General features: G+C 43.5%; 1 protein-coding gene across 1 annotated transcript in view; it reads right to left on the reverse strand.

The window, feature by feature from the left end:
- TRIO (trio Rho guanine nucleotide exchange factor) overlaps positions 1–25990 on the reverse strand; it is a 2940676-nt gene that overhangs the window by 2630911 nt on the left and 283775 nt on the right. Inside the window, 1 exon segment of the mRNA XM_069730426.1 lies at positions 5129–5243. Within this exon segment, the coding sequence (XP_069586527.1) occupies positions 5129–5243 (115 nt within the window).

Here is a 25990-nt window from a genome sequence, read left to right on the forward strand (position 1 = left end):
GAATGTAATCCAGCCAGTCCCAATAAAATGTAATACAGCACAAAAAAACGCAGCAAAAAAACGCACCAAATACGCAACAAAAAACACACCAAGAAGATCAGGTTTTGCTGCAGAAAAAAAGTAGCAAAAACGCCCTGTGTGAACTTACCCTTAGACGTATTTCAGAGATTTACACGGAAACCCCAGTGTACACGATCAGCGCAGAGAGTAGGATAAATGTGAGCCAAACGTTACTGTGATCTTTGGGAGGCAGAATAAACAAATGAATAGCAGATGAAGAATTTCTCGTGTGGTAAGTGAGAAGACTGCTTTATTCTCTGGGTCGGTGCGATTACACCGATACCAGATTTATCTCAGATCTTTTATGCTTGGCTATGATCAAACTAAAAAAAACAACTTTTTTTTCTTTTTTACAAAAACCAAATACGTTTTTTAATTACCATATTTTGAGAGCTATAATTTTTTTTTAGAACTGGAACGACACACATGAGAGGTTGTTTTTTGCGGGATGAGATGGAACTTTTACTGGTACCATTTTCAAGCACATATTTTACATATTTTCAATGTTTGAGAGGCAAAATGAACAAAAACCAACAACGCAGATTTTTTTTATGCCGTTCACAATGTGGTACAAGTGATAAAGCATCTTTATTGTTCGGGTCAGTACGATTACAGCGATATCAAATTTATATAATTTTTTTATGTTTTGTCGCTTGTATACAATTAAAATAATTTTATACAAAAATTGTTTTTGCATTGCTGTATTCTGAGAGCTGTAGCTTTTTTATTTTTCCACTGATGGAGCTGTATGGCGGCTTTTTTGCTGTTCCAGATAGTGTTTTCAGCTATACCATTTTTATTTATATTTGCCTTTTTGATTGCGTTTTATTCCACATTTCTCCCAGCGATATGATGAAAAAAAATTTTTCCCCACGTTCTTGATTTATATTTTTTAAAGCGTTTACTATAGGGGTTAACTACCGTATATACTCGAGTATAAGCCGACCCGAGTATAAGCCGACCCCCCTAATTTTGCCACAAAAAACTGGGAAAACTTATTGACTCGAGTATAAGCCTAGGGTAGAAAATGCAGCATTTACCGGTGAATTTCAAAAATAAAAATAGATGCTCCATACCGTTCATTATTGCCCCATAGATGCTCCATATACAACTGTGCTATATAGAATGCTCTGCACCGTTGATTATGGCCCCATAGGTGCTCCTTATAATGCTGTGCCATATATGCTCTGCACCTTTGATTATGGCCCCATAGGTGCTCCTTATAATGCTGTGCCCCATATATGCTCTGCACCTTTATGGCCCCATAGGTGCTCCTTATAATGCTGTGCCCCATATATGCTCTGCACCTTTATGGCCCCATAGGTGCTCCTTATAATGCTGTGCCCCATATATGCTCTGCACCTTTATGGCCCCATAGGTGCTCCTTATAATGCTGTGCCATATATGCTCTGCACCTTTATGGCCCCATAGGTGCTCCTTAGAATGCTGCTGGTGCTGCCATAAAAAAAAAAAAAAAATCACATACTCACCTCTCTTCTCAGGACGCCGGCGCTTTCAATAATTACCTGCTCCTCTGCGGCTCCGTCTCCAGCACTGACGCTCAGCAGAGGGCGCGCACTGACTACGTCACAGCGCCCTCTAACCTGAGCGTCATTGCTAGAGGACACTGCAGACGGAGCCGGAGCGAGGAGCAGGTAATTATAGCGCTGTGCTCCCCTTACCTGCTGCGGCGCGGTCCCTGCAGTCCCTGGCTTCTCCGGCGCTGCAGCTTCTTCCTGTAATTGAGCGGTCACATGGCACCGATCATTTACAGCAATGAATATGCGGCTCCTCCCCTATGGGGGTGGAGCTGCCTATTCATTTCTGTAATGAGCGGTGCCATGTGACTGCTCAGTGCAGGAAGAATCTGCAGCGCCGGAGAAGCCAGGGACTGCAGGGACCGCGCTGGGAGCAGGTAAGTATGATTACACAGCCCCCGCTCCCCCTCCCCTGCTGACACCCGGGTATATGACTCGAGTATAAGCCGAGAGGGGGACTTTCAGCCCAAAAAAATGGGCTGAAAATCTCGGCTTATACTCGAGTATATACGGTATATTGACAGTTTAATGCTATGTGCACACGTTGCAGATTTTGATGAGTTTCAGCAGGGCTTTTGGACAAGCGGAATTGCATCAAATCCGCAGTGTAGTGCACCACCATTGTTAGTCAAGGGGAAATTGAGATTTTTTGTGCACATTATTTTTGCGGATCAGCAGCGTTTCTGCCCACATTGACTTCAACTGAGTCAGTCAAATCCGCAGCTAAACCACAGGTTTAAGAAGATCTGCGGTTTTGCTGCGGAGTTGCGTGCGAGAAATGCTGCAGATCGGGAGGAGGAAGAGTGTGGGCAGATACTATGTGTGTGGGCAGAGACTATGTGTGTGCAGAGAAGATGTGGGTGTCTGTCTGCGGGTGTCTGTGTTTATCTGTATGTATGTGTGTGCGTGCGGGTGTCTGCAGGACTGTGTGTGTGGGTCTGTATGTAGGCAGGCATAATAAGATGGGACTACTAGTCCCATCCGGCTACGTCTGCTACAGTGACAGCTAGCTGATGATGGAACAGTAGTAGTCCCAATCATCCGGCTACTGTGTTCAAGTGTAAAAAAAATAAACACATACACACATATAAATAAACACATACACGCATAGAAGTACATATACTCACCATACAACTAATCCCCGACGCCCTCGATCACCTGTAAAAATAGTAAAACAATAAACCAACAGTATGCTCCCTGTTCCGATGTAATCCATTTAATAACGAGTGTCCCACGACGTTATCCCGTGTAGAGCTGTCACATCGGCAGATGTGACCGCTCTCCAGGGGCCTCCGGTGATACACTGACAGCAGGTATTCTCCCGAAGTGACTGTTCTACACGGGACATCGTCGGGGGACACTCGCTATTAAATGGATTACAATGGAACAGGGAGTATACTGTTGGCTTATTATTTTATTTTTTGCAGGAGATCAAGGGCGTCGCAGGAATTAGGTGTGCAATAAAGATGGGAAAACTGTGTAGCGTTTTATTTCATTAAAATACTTTATTCTGGCTGTGTGTTTATTGAACCCCTTAGCAACGACAAGATTAGTACTGGAGAGGTGTCTTATCACCTTTCCATTACGAAGCCGGCTTGATGTCACCTTACAGTACAATACAAAGGTGACATCAACTCCACAATTATTGCTCCATATGCCACTGCTACAGGGCAGTGGGAGGAGAGAGGCTAAGTGATGGAATTGGTGCATCTTAGAGATGCGCCATTTCTGGGGTGGAAGTGAGCTGCTGTTTGTAGCCGGGGAGGGCAATATCCATGGCCCCTTCCTAGGCTATTAATATCAGCCTGCAGCTGTCTGCATATCCTTTTCTGGCTATTAATTATAGGGGGACCCCATGTCGTTTTTTTGGGGGGTCACCCTCTTTTAATAGCCAGAAAAGGATATGCAGACAGCTGCGGGCTGATATTAGTAGCCTAGGAAGGGACCATGGATATTCCCCCCCTCCCCCTTGGCTACAAACATCTGCCCCTAGTCCTCGCCTTTCTGTCTCTGGCACAGAAAACTGTGCGGGAGCACACGCAATTTTAAAATTACACAGATATTGCGTTTAAGGCTGGGGACACACTTGCGAGAGACTCGCACCTCAATACCCGGCACTGCCACCGGCACACAGGACCGGAGTGTGAGGCTGCATGTATTTCTATGCAGCTGAACACTCCAGTCTGAGTGCAGGGACTGAGGTGCGAGACTCGTGCGAGTTTCTCGCAAGTGTGACCCCAGCCTAAAGGACATTTTTTATGTGTGTCTTTATTTAACTCTTTATGTACTATTTTATGTTTATTACTAAACATCGGGCTTGGTATTATCTAACTATCTATCTATAGGTTTATCTATCTATAGATCTATCTGTGCGTGTAAACATTATTCTTTAATGGAGTATGTAAATGAAGAGGTTGGTGAAGAAATGAAATCACAATTCTTTTTTGTTAAATAATATATCTTTATTTAACTTACAAAAACGCATACAAATCCGCATGAAAATCCGCATCAAAAACATGCGGATCTTTAACTGCGTTTTCTGCCAAGAGATGCAGAATCTGCGCAGAAAATTCCAAAGGCAAATACGCAACATGTGCACATACCCTTAAAGATCAGGTTGCTCTGGACACGGTAATGCCAAATGTGTACATTTTTTTGTTTTATTTTTGTTTCTACTCAAATATGTGTTTATTTGTGTAATATATTTTGTTCTTTAGTGTGTGTGTGTGTGTGTGTGTGTGTGTGTGTGTGTGGTCATAACTTTTTCAAATCGTCTGCTTAACTTTTTTTTAACTTTTTTACTTTGTCCCCCTACGGAACTTTAACTTTTATTGCTCTGATTACTGGTCTCATGCACTGCAATGAACCAGCACTACAATGTATGAGACTTGTGATATCGTACAATAGGCATGGTCTAACATGGCACATTGTTTGACCTCCGGGTGCCATGACAACCATCGCTTCCCCGTGATTTTGCAGAGGGAGTGCCAATGGGGGTGAGAGAGAGGGAGCCCACTCCCTCTCAACCTTAAAAACGTAGCTTTCGTTATTGATCGCTCCATCTGGAGGGTTAATCAGGTTACAGTCCCTGGCTGTTACAGCAGAAGCTCAGCTGTCAGCTGAGTTGATCTCCCAGCAGTGATAGTGCAGGTAAGTGCTTATATTTCAGCAATACCCAACAATCACATGCTGTGACTGGCCAGTTAGAATAACTGACTGATCACAGCAATCAGACAGTGGGGACCGCCAAAATAGGTCCATGCATGTCTAGCAGTTTCGGAAAGCAGTCAGTTAACGCCATCGGCAGGGAGCAGTCACTATGTGTTTTCACACAGTCACAACAGGTATAGCACGTCATGATGGAGGAACCGATACCTGATCATGATCTTCTATACACATCTTTGGTCATTAGGAGGTTAAACCTTCTTAAAAATTAAAACATTATATACCTTTATTTATACATTGATTATGTTTATTTGATGTAAAACCAGTAACTCCCTTTAATGTTAAGTAGAAACATAAGTTCATACCTAGGTATGCAGGCAAGATATGATAGAAGCCTTTTAAGATCTTCCTGTCTTATTCTATCATGATTGCTTCGGCCTGGAAAAGTTAAAACTGGACCTCCTCTTTTATCTCTACCACCTGCATAAAAACACATACCGTAATTAAAATGTTTATAATGTCAAACAAAACAAAAATCATTGTGAACGTTAAACATCAAATCAAAACAGTTAAACACCAAATTGTACATACTAGAAAAATTGTTGCTGTTAATAGGTGTTCTTGCCTAATTTAACCCCTTTACCCCCAAGGGTGGTTTCCATGCTAATGACCAGGCCAATTTTTATAATTATGACCACTGTCCCTTTATGAGGTAATAACTCTGGAATGCTTCCATGGATCCCGGTGATTCTGACACTGTTTTCTCGTGACATATTGTACTACATGTAGTAAAATTTCTCTGATATGACTTGTGTTTATTTGTGAAAAAAACAGAAATTGGGTGAACATTTTGAAAATGTGGCAATTTTCCAACTTTGAATTTTCATGCCCTTAAATCTCAGAGATATGTCACACAAAATACTTAATAAGTAACATTTCCCACAAGTCTACTTTACATCAGCACAATCTGGGAACCAAATATAGATAGATATAAGGGTTAAAAGTTGACCAGCGATTTCTCATTTTTACAAAACCATTTTTTTGGGGGGACCACCGCACATTTAAAGTCACTTTGAGGGGTCTATATGCTAGAAAATACTCAAAATTGACACCATTAAAAACTGCACTCATTAAGGTGCTCAAAACCACATTCAAGATATTTTGGAATGTTAAAAAAAAAAAATGAACATTTAACTTTTTTCACAAAAAATTTACTTAAGATCCAATTTGTTTTATTTTACCAATGGCAACAGGATAAATTGGACCCCACAAGTTGTTGAACAATTTGTCCTGAGTACGCCAATACCCCATATGTGGGGGTAAACCACTGTTTGGGCACATGGCAGAGCTCGGAAGGGAAGGTGCTCCATTTGACTTCTCGATGCAAAATTGGCTGGAATTAAGATGGGACGCCATGTCACGTTTGGAGAGCACCTGATGTGCCTAAACAGTGGAAACCCCGCACAAGTGACACCATTTTGAAAAGTAGACCCCCTAAGGAACTTATCTAGATGTGTGGTAAGCACTTTGAACACCCAAGTGCTTCACAGAAGTGTATAATGTAGAGCTGTAAAAATAAAAAATCATATTTTTTTCACAAAAATGATCTTTTCGCCCCCAATTTTTTTATTTCCCCAAGGGTAACACAAGAAATTGGACCTCAAAAGTTGTGCAATTTGTTCTCAGTATGCTGATACCCCAAGTGTGGGAGTAAACAACTGTTTGGGCACACGTCTGGGCTCGGAAGGGAAGTAGTGACGTTTTGGAATGCAGACTTTGATGGAATGGTCTGCGGGCGTCAAGTTGCGTTTGCAGAGCCACTGATGTGCCTAAACAGTAGAAACCCCCTACAAGTGATGCCATTTTGTAAACTAGACCCCCCTCAAGAAACTTATCTAGATGTGCTGTGAGAACTTTGAACCCCCAAGTGTTTCACTAAAGTTTATAATGCAAAGTCGAGAAAATAAAAAATAAATTTTTCCCACAAAATTTTTATTTTCACAAGGGTAACAGGAGAAATTGGACAGGAAAGTTGTTGTCCAATTTATTTTAAGTACGCTGATACCCCATATGTGGGGTTTACACTGTTTGGGTGCATGGCAGAGGTTGGAAGGGAAGGAGCACTGTTTGAATTTTTCAAGGGAGAATTGGCTGGAATTGAGATCGGACACTATGTCGTGTTTGGAGAGCCCCTGATGTGCCTAATCATTGGACACCCCCAATTCTAACTCCAACGTCAACATACCCATAACTCTATTCCCAACCCTAGCCATAACCCTAAACATACCCCTAACCTGAACACACCCCTAAACCCAACCACAACTCTGAGCCCAACACACCCCTAACCCTGACACACCCCTAACCATAATCCCAACCCTAACCCTAATCCCAACCGTAAACGTAATCCCAACCCTAAACTATTGGGACAGTTTTATAGGTCGGATCGTTAAAGACTCGGCGATACTAAATATGTGTACTTTTATTGGGTTTTTTCTTATTTACATAAAGAAATATATTTCAAAAAAAAATTTTTTATTTACCGTATATACTCGAGTATAAGCCGAGATTTTCAGCCCAAATTTTTGGGCTGAAATTGCCCCTCTCAGCTTATACTCGAGTCAAGGTGGGTGGCAGGGTCGACGGGTGAGGGCGCTGAGGCATACTTACCTACTTCCAGCGATCCTGACGCTCCTCCCACGGTCTTCGGTGCTGCAGTTCTTCCACTGTTCAGCGGTCACGTGGGACCGCTCATTAGAGAAATGAATAAGCGGCTCCACCTCCCATAGGGGTGGAGCCGCCTATTCATTTCTCTAATCAGCGGTGCCGGTGACCGCTGATAGAGGAAGAAGCTGCGGCACCAAAGATAGCTGTACGGAGGAAGGAGCCGGACGCCGGGACCAGGTAAGTATCGCATAGTTACCTGTCCACGTTCCAGCCACCGGGCGCCGCTCCATCTTCCCGGTGTCTATCTGCACTGACTGTGCAGGTCAGAGGGCGCGATGACGCATATAGTGTGTGCCGCGCCCTCTGCCTGATCAGTCAGAGCGGAGAGATGCCGGGACCGGACGCTGGGAGCTGCAAGCAAGAGAGGTGAGTATGGCATTTTTTTTTATTGCAGCAGCAGCAGCAATGGCACAGATATACAGTGGGGCAAAAAAGTATTTAGTCAGTCAGCAATAGTGCAAGTTCCACCACTTAAAAAGATGAGAGGCGTCTGTAATTTACATCATAGGTAGACCTCAACTATGGGAGACAAACGGAGAAAAAGAAATCCAGAAAATCACATTGTCTGTTTTTTTTATCATTTTTTGGGCATATTATGGTGGAAAATAAGTATTTGGTCAGAAACAAACAATCAAGATTTCTGGCTCTCACAGACCTGTAACTTCTTCTTTAAGAGTCTCCTCTTTCCTCCACTCATTACCTGTAGTAATGGCACCTGTTTGAACTTGTTATCAGTATAAAAAGACACCTGTGCACACCCTCAAACAGTCTGACTCCAAACTCCACTATGGTGAAGACCAAAGAGCTGTCAAAGGACACCAGAAACAAAATTGTAGCCCTGCACCAGGCTGGGAAGACTGAATCTGTAATAGCCAACCAGCTTGGAGTGAAGAAATCAACAGTGGGAGCAATAATTAGAAAATGGAAGACATACAAGACCACTGATAATCTCCCTCGATCTGGGGCTCCACGCAAAATCCCACCCCGTGGGGTCAGAATGATCACAAGAACGGTGAGCAAAAATCCCAGAACCACGTGGGGGGACCTAGTGAATGAACTGCAGAGAGCTGGGACCAATGTAACAAGGCCTACCATAAGTAACACACTACGCCACCATGGACTTAGATCCTGCAGTGCCAGACATGTCCCACTGCTTAAGCCAGTACATGTCCGGGCCCGTCTGAAGTTTGCTAGAGAGCATTTGGATGATCCAGAGGAGTTTTGGGAGAATGTCCTATGGTCTGATGAAACCAAACTGGAACTGGTTGGTAGAAACACAACTTGTCGTGTTTGGAGGAAAATGGATACTGAGTTGCATCCATCAAACACCATACCTACTGTAAAGCATGGTGGTGGAAACATCATGCTTTGGGGCTGTTTCTCTGCAAAGGGGCCAGGACGACTGATCCGGGTACATGAAAGAATGAATGGGGCCATGTATCGTAAGATTTTGAGTGCAAACCTCCTTCCATCAGCAAGGGCATTGAAGATGAAACGTGGCTGGGTCTTTCAACATGACAATGATCCAAAGCACACCGCCAGGGCAATGAAGGAGTGGCTTCGTAAGAAGCATTTCAAGGTCCTGGAGTGGCCTAGCCAGTCTCCAGATCTCAACCCTATAGAAAACCTTTGGAGGGAGTTAAAAGTCCGTGTTGCCAAGCGAAAAGCCAAAAACATCACTGCTCTAGAGGAGATCTGCATGGAGGAATGGGCCAACATACCAACAACAGTGTGTGGCAACCTTGTGAAGACTTACAGAAAACGTTTGACCTCTGTCATTGCCAACAAAGGATATATTACAACGTATTGAGATGAAATTTTGTTTCTGACCAAATACTTATTTTCCACCATAATATGCAAATAAATTGTTAAAAAAAACAGACAATGTGATTTCCTGGATTTTTTTTTCTCAGTTTTTCTCCCATAGTTGAGGTCTACCTATGATGTAAATTACAGACGCCTCTCATCTTTTTAAGTGGTGGAACTTGCACTATTGCTGACTGACTAAATACTTTTTTACCCCACTGTATGTGGAGCATCTATGGGGAAATATGAACGGTGCAGAGCACTATATGGGGCACAGCTATGGGGAAATATGAACGGTACAGAGCACTATATGGGGCACAGCTATGGGGAAATATGAACGGTGCAGAGCACTATATGGGGCACAGCTATGGGGAAATATGAACGGTGCAGAGCACTATATGGCACAGCTGTGGGGAAATATGAACGGTGCAGAGCACTATATGGCACAGCTATGGGGCAATATGAACGGTGCAGAGCACTATGTGGCAGAGCTATGGGGAAATATGAACGGTGCAGAGCACTATGTGGCACAGCTATGGGGCAATATGAACGGTGCAGAGCACTATGTGGCACAGCTATGGGGAAATATGAACGGTGCAGAGCACTATATGGCACAGCTATGGGACAATAATGAATGGTGCAGAGCACTATATGGCACAGCTATGGGGCAAGAATGATCTATTTTTATTTTTGAAATTCACCGCTAAATGCTGCATTTCGACCCTAGGCTTATACTCGAGTCAATAAGTTTTCCCAGTTTTTTGTGGCAAAATTAGGGGGATCGGCTTAGACTCGGGTCGGCTAATACTCGAGTATATACGGTATTTAGGAATTTAAAAATATGTTTTTACACATGCTAATTTTTAACTTTTTTACATTGTTACAGGAAGGGACATCAATATACAAAGTCAGATCGCTAATCTTACACCTTGCACTGCACTGTATCAGATAAGCGATCTGACAGGCAGTGAAGGAGGCTTGCCGATGCCGGCTCTCAGGCACTGAGAAGCCACCTCCCTGCAGGACCCGGATGGAGCCGGGTGTCTGAAAGAAGAACCTCAGGACAACGCGATCATCTCGTGCTGTTCTGAGCGAAGCATGCAGGGAGCCCCCTCCCTGCACGATGCTTCTCTATGCCTCTGCCGGCACTGGAATGCTGCGATCCTGATTGATCATAGTGTTCCCGAGGTTAATGTACCAGGAGCTGTCCGTGACCACTCCTGGCACTTAGTTCCCTGTGTCAGCTGTGACAATCAGCCGACACCCGGCCCCGATTGGCTGCACACCACCCGTGTGCGTGGCCGATCGGCTATGACGTACTATCCCGTCCATTGTCAGACTGGCCCAGCCCACATAGACGGGATAGTACATCAGATGGCAGAAAGGAGTTAAAAGTTGTATATACGGTAATCACATTCATTCCTGCTCTTGAAATTTGTAATCACACACAGGTCTGTAGTGAGACCTGTGAGGAGAGCAGAATATCTGTCATGCCTTACAAAAGCAGAAAATCTTTTCTAAGCTATTGTGGGTTATGTTCTATTTTTACTTGGGTATGTTGCTGTCTTATTATGATTAGTCAACCACACGCAAGGAAAGACGTTCACACCCTCAGCAGAAATTCTCAGGTAATGCTACCTTGGACTTAAAGTGAATTTGTCATAAGGTTTAAATATTTAATCTTAGAGTAGCATAATATAGGGCACAATACTCTGATTCCAAGATTGAGTCATTTATTAGACTGAGAATTGTAATTTGAAAGCAATCAGCATTTTATTAGCAGCAGATGAACACTATCTGACTACAACTCTGACACAGTCCAATCATGCTAATCTGTGCCACCCAAACTACACCTCTGAGCAGGAGCTTGCTCACATTGGAAAGTGAAAACAGGAAAATGGCAGTCAAGGATGTTGGTCGAGCTATACGATTAGGTCCAGAAACATTTGGACAGTGACAAGTGCAGGCATTTTAGTTGATTAACAAATCATATTCAAGATACACAATCATTATGTGCTTAAAGTGCAGATTCTAAGCTTTAATTTAAGGATATTCACATGTTAATTGGAGTAAGATTTTAGGAATTACAGCTGTTTAATATGTAGCTGCCACTTTTTAACCCCTTTACCCCCAAGGGTGGTTTGCACATTAATGACCGGGCCAATTTTTACAATTCTGACCACTTTCCCTTTATGAGGTTATAACTCTGGAGCGCTTCAACGGATCCCAGTGAATCTGACATTGTTTTCTCGTGACATATTGTACTTCATGACAATGGTAAAAATTCTTTGATAGTACCTGCGTTTGTTTGTGAAAAAAACGGAAATTTGGCGAAAATTATGAAAATTTCGCAATTTTCCAACTTTGAATTTTTATGCAATTAAATCACAGAGATATGTCACACAAAATACTTAATAAGTAACATTTCCCACATGTCTACTTTACATCAGCACAATTTTGGAACCAAATTTTTTTTTGTTAGGGAGTTATAAGGGTGAAAAGTTGACCAGCAATTTCTCATTTCTACAACACCATTTTTTTTTTTAGGGACCACATCTCATTTGAAGTCATTTTGAGGGGTCTATATGATAGAAAATACCCAAGTGTGACACCATTCTAAAAACTACACCCCTCAAGGTGCTCAAAACCACATTCAAGAAGTTTATTAACCCTTCTAGGCTTCACAGGAATTTTTTGAATGTTTAAATAAAAATGAACATTTAACTTTTTTTCACAAAAAATTTAATTCAGCTCCAATTTGTTTTATTTTACCGAGGGTAACAGGAGAAAATGGACCCCAAACATTGTTGTACAATTTGTCCTGAGTACGCCAATACCCCACATGTGGGGGTTAACCACTGTTTGGGCGCATGGCACAGCTCGGAAGCGAAGGAGCGCCATTTGACTTTTCAATGCAAAATTGACTGGAATTGAGATGGGACGCCATGTTTCGTTTGGAGAGCCCCTGATGTGCCTAAACATTGAAACCCCCCACAAGTGACACCATTTTGGAAAGTAGACCCCCAAAGGAACTTATCTAGAGGTGTGGTGAGCACTTTGACCCACTAAGTGCTTCACAGAAGTTTATAATGTAGAACCGTAAAAATAAAAAATCATATTTTTTCACAAAAATTATCTTTTCGCCCGCAATTTTTTATTTTTCCAAGGGTACGAGAAGAAATTGGGCCCCAAAAGTTGTTGTACAATTTGTCCTGAGTATGCGGATACCCCACATGTGGGGGTAAACCACTGTTTGGGCGGATGGGAGAGCTCGGAAGGGAAGGAGCGCTGTTTGACTTTTCAATGCAAAATTGACAGGAATTGAGATGAGAGCCCCTAATGTACCTAAGTAGTAGAAACCCCTCACAAGTGACACCATTTTGGAAAGTAGACCCCCTAAGGAACTTATCTAGATGTGTGGTGAGTGCTTTGACCCACCAAGGGCTTCACAGAAGTTTATAATGGAGAGCCGTAAAAATAAAACAAAAATTTTTTCCCACAAAAATTATTTTTTAGCCCCCAGTTTTGTATTTTCCCAAGGGTAACAGGAGAAATTGGACCCCAAAATTTGTTGTCCAATTTGTCCTGAGAGCACCGATACCCCATATGTGGGGGGAAACCCCTGTTTGGGCGCAATGGAGGGCTCGGAAGGGAAGGAGTGCCATTTGAATGCAGACTTAGATGGAATGGTCTGCAGGTGTCACATTGCGTTTGCAGAGCCCCTAATGTACCTAAACAGTAGAAACCCCCACAAGTGACACCATTTTGGAAAGTAGACCCCCTAAGGAACTCATCTAGATGTGTTGTGAGAGCTTTGAACCCCCAAGTGTTTCACTACAGTTTGTAACGCAGAGCCGTGAAAATTAAAAAAAAAATCTTTCCCCCAAAAATTATTTTTTAGCCCCCAGTTTTGTATTTTCCCAAGGGTAACAGGAGAAATTGGACCCCAACAGTTGTTGTCCTATTTGTCCTGAGTACGCTGATACCCCATATGTTGGGCTAAACCCCTGTTTGGGCACACGGGAGAGCTCGGAAGGGAAGAAGCACTGTTTTACTTTTTCAACGCAGAATTGGCTGGAATTGAGATCGGACGCCATGTCGCGTTTCGAGAGCCCCTGATGTGCCTAAACAGTGGAAACCCCCAAATTATAACTGAAACCCTAATCCAAACACACCCCTAACCCTAATTCCAACGGTAACCCTAACCACACCTCTAACCCTGACACACCCCTAACCCTAATCCCAACCCTATTCCCAACTGTAAATGTAATCTAAACTTTAACTGTAACTTTAGCCCCAACCCAAACTGTAGCCCTAACCCTAGCCCTAACCCTAACCCTATTGGGAAAATGGAAATAAATACATTTTTTTAATTTTTCCCTAACTAAGGGGGTGATGAAGGGGGGTTTGATTTACTTTTATAGTGGTTTTTTTAGCGGATTTTTATGATTGGCAGCCGTCACACACTGAAAGACGCTTTTTATTGCAAAAAATATTTTTTGCATTACCACATTTTGAGAGCTATAATTTTTCCAAATTTTGGTCCACAGAGTCATGTGTGGTCTTGTTTTTTGCGGGACGAGTTGACGTTTTTATTGGTAACATTTTCGGGCACGTATTTTTTTTATCGCTTTTTATTCCGATTTTTGTGAGGCAGATTGACCAAAAACCAGCTATTCATGAATTTCTTTTGGGGGAGGCGTTTATACCGTTCCGCGTTTGGTAAAATTGATCAAGCAGTTTTATTCTTCGGGTCAGTACGATTACAGCGACACCTCATTTATATCATTTTTTTATGTTGTGGTGCTTTTATACAATAAAAACAATTTTATAGAAAAAATAATTATTTTTGCATCGCTTTATTCTCAGGACTAAAACTTTTTTTATTTTTTTGCTGATGATGCTGTATGGCGGCTCGTTTTTTGCGGGACAAGATGACGCTTTCAGCGGTACCATGGTTATTTATATGTGTCTTTTTGATCGCGTGTTATTCCACTTTTTGTTCGGCGGTATGATAATAAAGCGTTTTTTGCCTAGTTTTTTTTCTTTTCTTACGGTGTTTACTGAAGGGGTTAACTAGTGGGCCAGTTTTATAGGTCGGGCAGTTACGGATGCGGCGATACTAAATATATGTACTTTTATTATTTTTTTTATTTATTTAGATAAAGAAATGTATTTATGGGAATAATATTTTTTTTTCATTATTTAGGAATATTTTTTTTTATTTTATTTTTTTACACATTTGGAATTTTTTTTAATTACTTTTTTACTTTGTCCCAGGGGGGGACATCACAGATCGGTGATCTGACAGTTTGCACAGCACTCTGTCAGATCACCGATCTGACTTGCAGCACTGCAGGCTTCACAGTGCCTGCTCTGAGCAGGCTCTGTGAAGCCACCTCCCTTCCTGCAGGACCCGGATCCGCGGCCATCTTGGATCCAGGTCTGGAGCAGGCAGGGAGGGAGGTAAGACCCTCGCAGCAACGCGATCACATCGCGTTGCTGCGGGGGGCTCAGGAAAGCCCGCAGGGAGCCCCCTCCCTGAGGGAAGCTTCCCTATACCGCCGGCACATCGCGATCATCTTTGATCGTGGTGTGCCAGGGGTTAATGTACCGGGGGCGGTCCGTGACCACTCATGGCACATAGTGCCGGATGTCAGCTGCGATAAACATCTGACACCCGGCCGCGATCGGCCGCGCTCCCCCCGTGAGCGCCGCCGATCGCGCTGGACGTACTATCCCGTCTGTGGTCATAGGGGCCCACCCCACCTCGACGGGATAGTACGTCCGATGTCAGAAAGGGGTTAAAGGGAATCTGTCAGCAGGATTGTGCATAGAAACCTACAGTGTCAGGGCAGTGGCATTATACTGATATATAAGGCCCGTGCAGAAGCACGAGAATCTCAACTTAAAACTGGGAATAAAGATTAAACAATCACAAGACTGATTTCATCAACCAAGGTATCATTGTAATTAATATAACGGCGCTGACCTGACACTGTCTGTAGGTTACTATGCACAATCCTGCTGACAGGTTCCCTTTAAATGAATCAAAAGTAATTGAATGATTTTCTCAAAAGCTCTTTTATGAGCTACACAGGCTATTTGCTGGATAATCCATCATCAGTTAATCAAGCAAAAGTTTTGGAGGAGATTCCAGGTGTGGCATTTGCATTTCAAAGCTGTTGCAGTGCATACACAACATGTGGTCAATGGAGCTCTCAATAGAAGGAAAACAAACCTTCATTTGGCTGGAAAAAAAAAATCCTGACAGATGTGGGATCAGAAGGTCACAACTAGGGCAGAGTGAAAAGCTTGGGATAAGTGCTTATCCGAATAGCAATAGTGCTTACTGAAAAAGCTGCCTCAGTATCCCGGATACCTGGAGCGCTCAACTGTTTGGTTCCACTGCTGCATGTGTCACAACTGTGTGACAGTCACAACAACCAGGCTCTCTATGCATATGTTGTGACTGTAACACAGCCACAACACACACAGCTGTGGCTTGGAACAGCTGATTATAGGGAGCGCTCCAGGTATCCATATTACCGAGGCAGCTATTCAGTAAGCGCTATAGCTATTCGGATAAGCTCTTATCCAAAGCTATTAGATCAACCCAAGTCACAATTATTTGATTGCAAGGCCTCTTTAAAATTCGTTTGTCCTTTACCTTGAATTGGAGTAAATTATTGGCCTTTTCTCTTCTGGCTGTGAACTTAGAGATTGAGTTCTCAGCTGCAGCATCTTGTGACCACTCCCATCCATTTTATAAACCCACTGTTAGCTTCATTCCTTGCTGGTTATAGTTCATCTATACTGACTTCTTTGAAGGAGCCAGTCTCTGGATAAGCTGAGGTGTTTGTTCTTGTTGCAGCACTGAAGTTTCCTGTTGGAGAAGCTAAGGTACTCGTGACATTTTTGTGTCTCTCCTCACTGTTTGTCGTACCTTCCTCATGTTGTCTTATTGTACTAGTAGGACTAGTGTCTCGCTGGCCTGCGCACTAGACTGGGTAAGTTCAGGGCCAGAGGGCTTAGGCACAAGATTGCGCATATGGGGGGCATGACTTGTATATGGAGGATAGGTAGTGCAGGAATCAGACTCAGGTTTATGTTAGGAAGTGTCTCCTCTCCCTCCTCCCTATCACCAGGGTTTCCGTGTACATCTTCCCTGGCGTTGCACCACATGCTGGGCATGACACATGGACATGCATGGCTTTCAATGGCACTGGGTGTCTATTGATGATGTGATTGAAGACAGAAGCAGCCGGATGAAATCGGAAGTGTACAGGGCTATTCTTTCTGCTCAGATTCTACCAAATGGAGCAAGGCTGATTGTCCATATACACCAGGGGTGTCAAACTGCATTCCTCGAGGGCCTCAAACCATGCGTGTTTTCAAGATTTCCTTAGCATTGCACAAGGTGCTGGAATCATTCTTTGCAGGTGATTAAATTATCACCTGTGCAATGCAAGGAAATCCTGAAAACATGACCTGTTTGCAGCCCTTGAGGAATGCAGTTTGACACCCCTGATATACACTAAAAAGCACCGTTTAATGACCCAAGCATACTGCAAAAGCAACCCAGAAGTTTAAGGCAACGAACAGCAATATTCTGCAATGGCCGAGTCAATCATGAGTTCTCATCTCCATTGAGCATGCAACTTCACATGTTAAAGACAAAACATAAGGCAGACTGACCCACAAACAAGCAACAACTGAAGGCCGCTGCAGTATAGGACTGGCAAAGCATCAAAAAGGAAGAAACCCAAACCCAACATTTGGTGATATCCATGGCTTTAAGAGCTCAGGCAGTCATTGTCTGCAAAGGTTGCAATTCTTAAACAAGTCACAGGATATTTTTGTTCAACCCCTTTAATTAAACCTGAAAGTCTGAATTTTAATTAAACCTTAGTTATTTCTTTTTAACATTTTCAGCCCCAAACCGATTTTCACCTTCATGACAAGGCCAAATGTTACAATTCTGACAAGTGTCACTTTGTGGTAATGACTCTGGAGCGCTTTAACGGATCCCAATGATTCCGAGACTTTTTTTGTGACATATTGTACTTTGTTATATTTCTTCAATATGACTTGCCTTTATTTGTGAAAAAAAATTGATATCTGGCAAAAATTTTAAACATTTTCCAATCAAGAGTTATGTCACACAAAATAGTTAATAAACAATATTTCCATATATCTACTTTATATCATTTCAATTTTAAAAAAAAAATTGTTAGAAGAATTAAAAGTTGACCAGCGATTTCTCATTTTTCCAACAAAGTTTACAAATCCATTTTTTCAGGGGCCGCATTACATTTGAAGTGACTTTGAGGGGCTTACATATGACACCATTCTAAAAACTGCACCCCTCAAGGTACTCAAAACCACATTCAAGAAGTGTATTAACCCTTCAGATGCGTCACAGGATTTTTTGGAAAGTGTAAGGAAAAATGAACATTTAGCTTTTTTCACAAAAATGTTACTTTAGACCTAATTTTTATTTCCACAAGAGTAACAGGAAACAATGGACCTAAAAATTTGTTGTGTAATTTCTCCTGACCATGCAGATACCCCATATGTTGGGGAAAACCACTGTTTGGCGCATGGTAGGGCTCGGAAGAAAAAGAGCACCATTTGACTTTTTAAATGCAAAATTTGCTGGAATAATTAAAGGATGTAGACATGTTGCATTTCGAGAGCCCCTGATGTGCCTAAACAGTGGAAATCCCCAACAAGTGACCCCATTTTGGAACCAGACCCCTCAGGGAACATATATAGATGTGTGCTGAGCAAATTTAACACCCAAGTGCTTCAGAGAAGTTAATAATGAAGAGCCGTGAAAAAAAAAAAAAAATCAAATTTTTCCAACAAAAATGTTATTTAAGCCCTTTTTTTTTATTTTCACAAGGTAACGGGAGAAAATGGCACCCCAAATTTGTGGTGTGCAGATACCTCATATGTAGAAGTAAACTATTGTTTGGGTGCACAACAGGGCTCAGAAAAGTAGTGACGTTTTGGAACTCAAACTTTGATGGAATAGTCTGCAAATGTCATGTCACGTTTGGAGAGCCCCTGATGTGTCTTAACAGTGTAAACCTCCCACAGGTGACCCCGTTTTGGAAACTAGACCCTTCAAGGAATGTATCTAGGTATATGATGAACACCTTGAACCCACAGGTGCTTCACAGAATTTGACATCTTCAACCCAAAATGTTGTTTTGCCCCAAATTTTGTCATTTTCACAAAGATAGCAAGAGAAAAACTACTTTTGAGGCACAGTGCAAGGCTCAGAAAGGAAGCGCCATTTTGGAGTTCATATTTTGCAGGACTGGTTTGAGGTTGCTATGTCACATTGGCAGAGCTCCTGAGGTGCCAGAACAAAAGAATCCCCCATAAGAGACCCCATTTTACTAACTACACCTCAATTAATTAATCTAGGGAGTACAGTGATCATATTGACACCACACGTGTATTACAGAATTTTATAAGATTGCACTATTAAGAAAAAAATATTTAATTTTACCAAAACTTTGTTTTAGCACCAGATTTTACAGTTTTCCACTGGGAAATGGGTAAAAATGGCACCAAAATTTGCCCCACAATTTCTGCTGAATGTAGAAATATCCTATATATGGCTACTCTGAATATGGCTGTACAGTACTGCTTAGCCACACAGCGAGACTCGGGAGGGACAGAGCACAGATTTTCCTAGAATAGTTTGTAGACTCCTTAGTGCTAGAAGAACAGAATTACCCTTCAAGTGATGCCATTTTGGAAATTATACCCCTTTGGGAATTCATCTACAGGTGTAGTGACGATTTTGACTCCATGGGTATTTTGCAGAAACATCTGCTCACCTTCTCATCCCTGTCCTCCTCACCAATCATCCATATCCAGCAACATGCGCACCCACGCAGAAACCTTGCACACCTAGACACCCACACACTCTCTGACTCCATCCTACCACTGGCATCCATATCCTCACTCCACGACACAGACAGTGCCGCTGCTTTCTACAATGCCACTCTCGCATCAGCTATTGACACGGTTGCCCCTCTCATCCATGGCAGAGCGCGACGTATCAATAGACAACCTTGGCATAATAACACCACCAAAAAGCTAAGGCAAGTGTCCAGGGTTGCGGAGCGGCGTTGGAAGAAAACACACTCGCAAGACGACTTCACTGTATTCAAACAAGCAACACTCGCTTTTAAATCTGCACTCACCTCTGCTAAACAGGCCTACTTCACAACCCTCGTATCGTCCCTATCCCACAACCCCAAACAGTTATTCAAAACATTTAACTCCCTCCTCCGCCCTCCACCGCCCCCTCCAACCTCCCTCATCTCTGCTGAGGACTTTGCCACACACTTTAAAAATAAGATTGACCAGACAAGGCAAGTCTTTATTGTTCAACCACCACAACCCCTTTGTATACCAGACCAATGCCCAAACCCCATAACCTCCCTATCCAACATCACTGAAGGGGGACTTAATTGTCTCCTCTCCAAATCCCACCTCACCACCTGTGCGCTCGACCCCATCCCACCTCCTCCCCAACCTCACCACCACACTTATCCCATCCCTAACCCACCTCTTCAACCTATCACTAACTTCTGGCACCTTCCCCTCTGCGTTCAAACATGCCACAATCACGCCTATCCTTAAAAAGCCAACCCTCGATCCAACTGCTATGTCCAGCTATCGCCCAATATCGCTGCTCCCATTTGCTTCCAAACTCCTGGAGCAGCACGTCCATGCTGAACTCTCCTCCCACCTCTCATCTAACTTGTTGTACGACAATCTACAATCTGGTTTCCGCCCCCATCACTCAACTGAGACTGCCCTGACCAAAATCACTAACGACCTACTTACCGCCAAAGCTACTGGACAATACTCTGTACTCCTCCTTCTAGACCTGTCCTCTGCTTTCGACACAGTTGACCACTGCCTCCTACTGCAGATGCTCTCCTCCTTTGGCATCAAAGACCTCACCCTATCCTGGATCGCCTTGTACCTTTCCAACCGCACATTCAGCGTCTCCCACTCCCATACTACCTCCTCATCTCACCCTCTCTCTGTTGGAGTCCCCCAAGGCTCTGTTCTAGGGCCCCTACTCTTCTCAATCTATACACTTGGCTTGGGACAACTCATAAAGTCCCATGGATTCCAGTACCACCTCTATGCTGATGACACTCAGATCTACCTCTCTGGCCCAGACGTCACCGCTCTGCTGTCCAGAATCCCAGAGTGCCTATCAGCCATATCCTCCTTCTTCTCCTCTCGCTTCCTCAAACTCAATGTGGACAAATCTGAACTCATCATCTTTCCTTCATCCCACAAATCTTCCTTACCTGACCTATCTATCGCAGTCAATGACATCATGCTTTCCCCTGTACCCGAAGTCCGCTGCCTCGGAGTAACCTTCGACTCTGCCCTGTCCTTCAAACCACACATCCAAGCTCTTTCCACCTCCTGTCGCCTCCAGCTCAAAAATGTCTCCAGAATCCGTCCTTTCCTCAACCGTCAATCTACTAAAATGCTTGTGCACGCCCTCATCATTTCCCGCCTTGACTACTGCAACATCCTTTTCTGTGGCCTCCCTGCTAACACCCTTGCACCTCTCCAGTCCATCCTTAACTCTGCTGCCCGACTAATCCATCTCTCTCCTCGCTACTCCTCCGCTTCCTCCCTCTGCAAATCTCTTCACTGGCTCCCATTCCCTCAGCGTATCCAGTTCAATTGCTAATACTGACCTACAAAGCCATCCACAACCTGTCTCCTCCCTATATCTCTGAACTAATCTCTCGATATCTTCCCTCACGTGATCTCCGGTCCTCCCAAGACCTCCTTCTCTCCTCCACACTTATTCGCTCCTCATCCAATCGCCTCCAAGACTTCTCCCGAATATCCCCATCCTCTGGAACTCTCTGCCCCAACATGTCCGACTATCAACCACAGTCGGATCCTACAGACGGAACCTGAAAACTCATCTCTTCAGGAAAGCCTACAGCCTGCACTGACACCGCTGCTGCCTCATCACTATCGAAGCTACCGCCTCACCAACACCGGAGCTACCGCCTCACCAACACCGGAGCTCCTGCAACCCTCAACCTACTGTCTCCTTCCCCATAATCCTGTAGAATGTAAGCCCGCAAGGGCAGGGTCCTCGCCCCTCTGTATCAGTCCGTCATTGTTAGTTTGTTTACTGTATGTGATTTTTGTAACTTGTATGTAACCCCTTCTCATGTACAGCACCATGGAATCAATGGTGCTATATAAATAAATAATAATAATAATAATAATGTTGCTGAGTGAAAATTGCAAACTGCCGTTGTAATGACCAGTACAATTTAGTGACCAGCTCATGCTTCTGCAGACATGATCAGTAAAATTAGGCAGACTCATCGTTAGAAAAATACAAAACATGAGGACGCTATATGTCGTTTAGGCTCAGAACGAAGAAGTGCATTTGGATTTCACAGCACAGAATTTGCTGGATTTCATTTGGGAGGGGAGGACACATTTTGCTTTTACAGAGCCTTTGTACTAACAATAATGGTAGCCCTCCCCCGCCAAAAGAATGAAATAAAGGGGGGGGGGTCTCATGGCAACACAGGGCTTGAATTGGCTTTCATTTTAATGTTAAACAATCACACTTGTGGGCTTTAAATTTGAGTTCAAATAAAGGTCAATTTAAATGTCCATATGGTCAGCAGTTCTCGTTTAAACCGCTTTTGCCTGGCGCTATTGGTGTCTTTTTTTAACAGTTTTCTATTGGCTAATAACGGTTTTTCAAATATAAAAGGCCCTGTTTTTGGTTGGTTATCATCATTCTGTGGTGTTTAAGAAGAAAAAAAGATATCTGCGATAGAGACTCTGCTTCAACATCTGCTTGCAAGAGCTGGTGAAGAGGACGGAGCGGAGTGGCTGAAGAGCTGCCTCACTATAAAACCTCATGTGGCAGCTTCTGAGGCCATCTCCCTTCCTCCATCGTCGTGCTCCCAGCCCGATTCACCACGTCAAGAGACACCTGCATACCTGCTGCGAGCGGCGTTACAAGAGCCAGAGGACCACAGACACCTTCCCCCTCAGCGTTATCCTCACCGAAGTCCAAACGCCGAGCTCAAGCTTCGTCCCAGAAGTCCTGCCGCCCAGCCTCCAGGAAGTCGCGCAGCCAAGCGCGAGACTTCCTCCCCAACACCAAACATCGGCAGCGACGTCATCTAGGAGCGTCGGCAAGGCAGTGGAGCGATGCAGCCGTAAAAGCGCTGCGGGAACTCCGGTGTCACCTGCCTTGTCGGGCCCGGCAGCAGCGGAAATTGTCATTCCGGCATCAGTCCCTGATCTTCAATCAACACATGGGGAAGCTGGAGTAATATCAGCAACAGCTGGCATGCAGCGGCGCTCGCCCAACATGGAGGGCTTGAGCGCTGGCTGCTCCACAGACCAAATCCCAGAAGATAATCAATATGGGAGGGGTGAGAACCTTTATGTGCCCCTGTCTGTCCCCCATAGTCAGATTAAAAACATGATTAAAGATGTGGTTGCTGAAGCTTTAGGTGAAGCTCTTAAGGTACCGTCACATTAAGCGACGCTGCAGCGATCTAGACAACGATCCCGATCGCTACAGCGTCGCTGTGTGGTCGCTGGAGAGCTGTCACACAGACAGCTCTCCAGCGACCAACGATGACGAAGTCCCCTGGTAACCAGGGTAAACATCGGGTTACTAAGCGCAGGGCCGCGCTTAGTAACCCGATGTTTACCCTGGTTACCAGCGTAAACTTAAAAAAAAAAAAATCACTACATACTTACATTCCGGCGTCTGTCCTCTCCGGCGCTCTGCTTCTCTGCACTAAGCGCCGGCCGGAAAGCAGAGCACAGCGGTGACGTCACCACTGTGCTTTCCGGCCGCTGCGCTTACACAGTGCAGAGAAGCAGAGCACCGGAGAGGACAGACGCCGGAATGTAAGTATGTAGTATTTTTTTTTTTACATTTACACTGGTAACCAGGGTAAACATCGGGTTACTAAGCGCGGCCCTGCGCTTAGTAACCCGATGTTTACCCTGGTTACCAGTGAAGACATCGCTGAATCGGCGTCACACACGCCGATTCAGCGATGTCTGCGGGAGGTCCAGCGACTAAATAAAGTTCTGGACTTTCTGTGCCGACTAACGATGGCACAGCAGGATCCTGATCACTGCTGCCTGTCAAACTGAATGATATCGCTAGCCAGGATGCTGCAACGTCACGGATCGCTAGCAATATCGTTCAGTGTGAAGGTACCTTTAGTTCTGCTTCCCCTGCAGCTTTCAGTCTCAATCCTATTAATGAGAATGAGACATCCACCACTTTAATTCCTCAATCATTTCAAAGAGGCTCTTATTTGCGAGCTCTCACCTCTGGGTTTTCATTTAAGCTCTACAACTAAAGAGCTTATTTGGAATAATCAGTATGTTGATTTATTTTCTTAGCTTCCTCATAGAGAACAGTCCAGTAAAATGGAAAAGCGTGTGTGACGGGGTGTACGGCAGAGCAAGAAGGGACAACAGGCCAAGGGATGATTCCACAGATTAATTATCAAGAACGCTGGAACAACACATGCAGGTAGATCTACAGAGTCCACAATTAGTCCAGTGGAACAGGTTCGGGGGCACCTCCCGATAATCCTTGTGCCAGGTAACAAAGCAATAGTCCACAATTAGTCCAAGGGATCCCAAAACAATCTCACGAACGACGAGATATGTCCTCAGCTCAAGTCTCGCCCCGTTCGCTTCCGCAGTCCCAGATGGACATGGGGTCTTGCCTCAGCTAAGAATCCCCACTCCTTCTCCTTCAAGGATCAACTCACATCTGATCTCAAAATAAGAATGGATTGTCTGAGCTCCTGGGATCCGCCCATGAAGGGGGTAGGGGTCATACCTTCTATTCAATGGTTGGGTCCACCAGAAGATTCTAGACTGGTGGGCTCCACGTAGTCTATGTAGTATGTACATTTGACTAGCCACCTGCTGTGAGGAAGAATGGCTATTCTTTCACTAGTGGTATTGACAAAGCTTAATTACATTATAGCTTAGGGCTGCAAGTATTGGGGGAAGGAGACATATTGTTACAGGTGATCTCCCAGCACAAGAAAATACATAAATTACAGCTAATAGAAACCAGAGAACAGTTACATACATCAAATGGCATATTATTCAAATACAGGACAGGGCAAAAGTACATATCATGACAGCGTGATAAATCCGATTCGGATGAATTAAAACGCAGCTATATTAAGTCGATCAATAATTGGATTCAAGCCTTTTCTATTTACTCTGCTGTGCTGGGCGAAAAATTCCTTGTCCTTTGTAGCAAATTATTTCAACATGTTGATATAATTTTAGAGGCTTACCGCAATTTTGGAGGCTTTGCATGGCTAAGCTATGATGAAGCATTTAGACAGGAGCTGGCGGTCCATCCAGATGTCAACTGGGGAGTGAAAGATGTGGGACTCTGGATTAATCTCATGCTTCCTTAAAGACACTCTTCATTTAAACAGATGTCATCAGCCATCCCTAAGGGAGGTGTCTGTTTTGCATTTAATGATTCAGTTTGTAAATGGAACAACAGCGGCAGATTTCGACATGAGTCCTCTTTCTGTGGGAATGCGCACTCCATGTTGAGATGTTTCAAAAAACAGTCCGCTCAGCAATCACTGTCCAGGGATTCTAACTCAAAGGGCTCAGACCCCAGTGAAACTGGAAAGAATGGTCTTTTGGCTAAGCAAGTACCCAGATCAGCAAGAGCAGTAAATTACTTTTTGATGGTTTTTCAAAAGGTTTTTTGTCCCCTCATTTAAAGGGATGGGCTGTAAATTAATAAAAAAATTACCTTTTTTAACCATGCAACCAAACGTAGCGAGAGAAAAAAAATTTAATGCAATAAAACAAGGCAGGGTAGCGGGTCCTTTTACTTCCCCTCCCTTTGAAAATTTTCGCATTTCTACCCTTAGGTATTGTACCTAAAAAAGAAGTAGGGTCATTTCATTTGATTCATCATCTATCTTATCCTTATGGCTCCTCTTTAAATGATGAGGTAGATAAAACTATATGTTCTGTAAACTACTCGTCGTTTGATTTAGCTATTGACATGCTCAGGAAATTTGGACAAAATGCTTGGATGTCCAAATCTGACATAAAATCGGCTTTTCGGCTCCCCCCTGTCCTTCCCGACGGTTTTAATTTTTTGGGTTTTTATTTTGAGAACAATTTTTTTATTTGATAAATGTTTGCCCATTTGTTTTTCCTTGTCTTGCTTTTATTTTGAAAGCTTTTCATCATTCTTGCATTGGGTCTTGGAATCCAATTCTCCCAATATTAACATTTTACATTATTTAGATGATTTTCTTTTTGTTGCTCCAACGGCGTCTCCGGATTGCTTAGATGCACTAAATAATTTGCGAAAATTTTGGTGTGCCAATCACACACGAGAAAACAGTTTTTCCAACAAATTCAATCGAATTTTTGGGTATCACGCTAGATTCTGTTAAAATGGAATCCAGGTTGCCTGGCGACAAAATTCTTAAACTATGTAATGCCTTATCCAATTTTTTGAGTAAAAAAAAAGGTGACTCTTAACCCCTTCATGACCCAGCCTATTTTGACCTTAACCCCTTCCCGACCTGTGACACAGCGTATGCGTCATGAAAGTCGGT

Source organism: Ranitomeya imitator, chromosome 6 (assembly GCF_032444005.1).
Source record: "Ranitomeya imitator isolate aRanImi1 chromosome 6, aRanImi1.pri, whole genome shotgun sequence".
Taxonomy (NCBI): domain Eukaryota; kingdom Metazoa; phylum Chordata; class Amphibia; order Anura; family Dendrobatidae; genus Ranitomeya; species Ranitomeya imitator.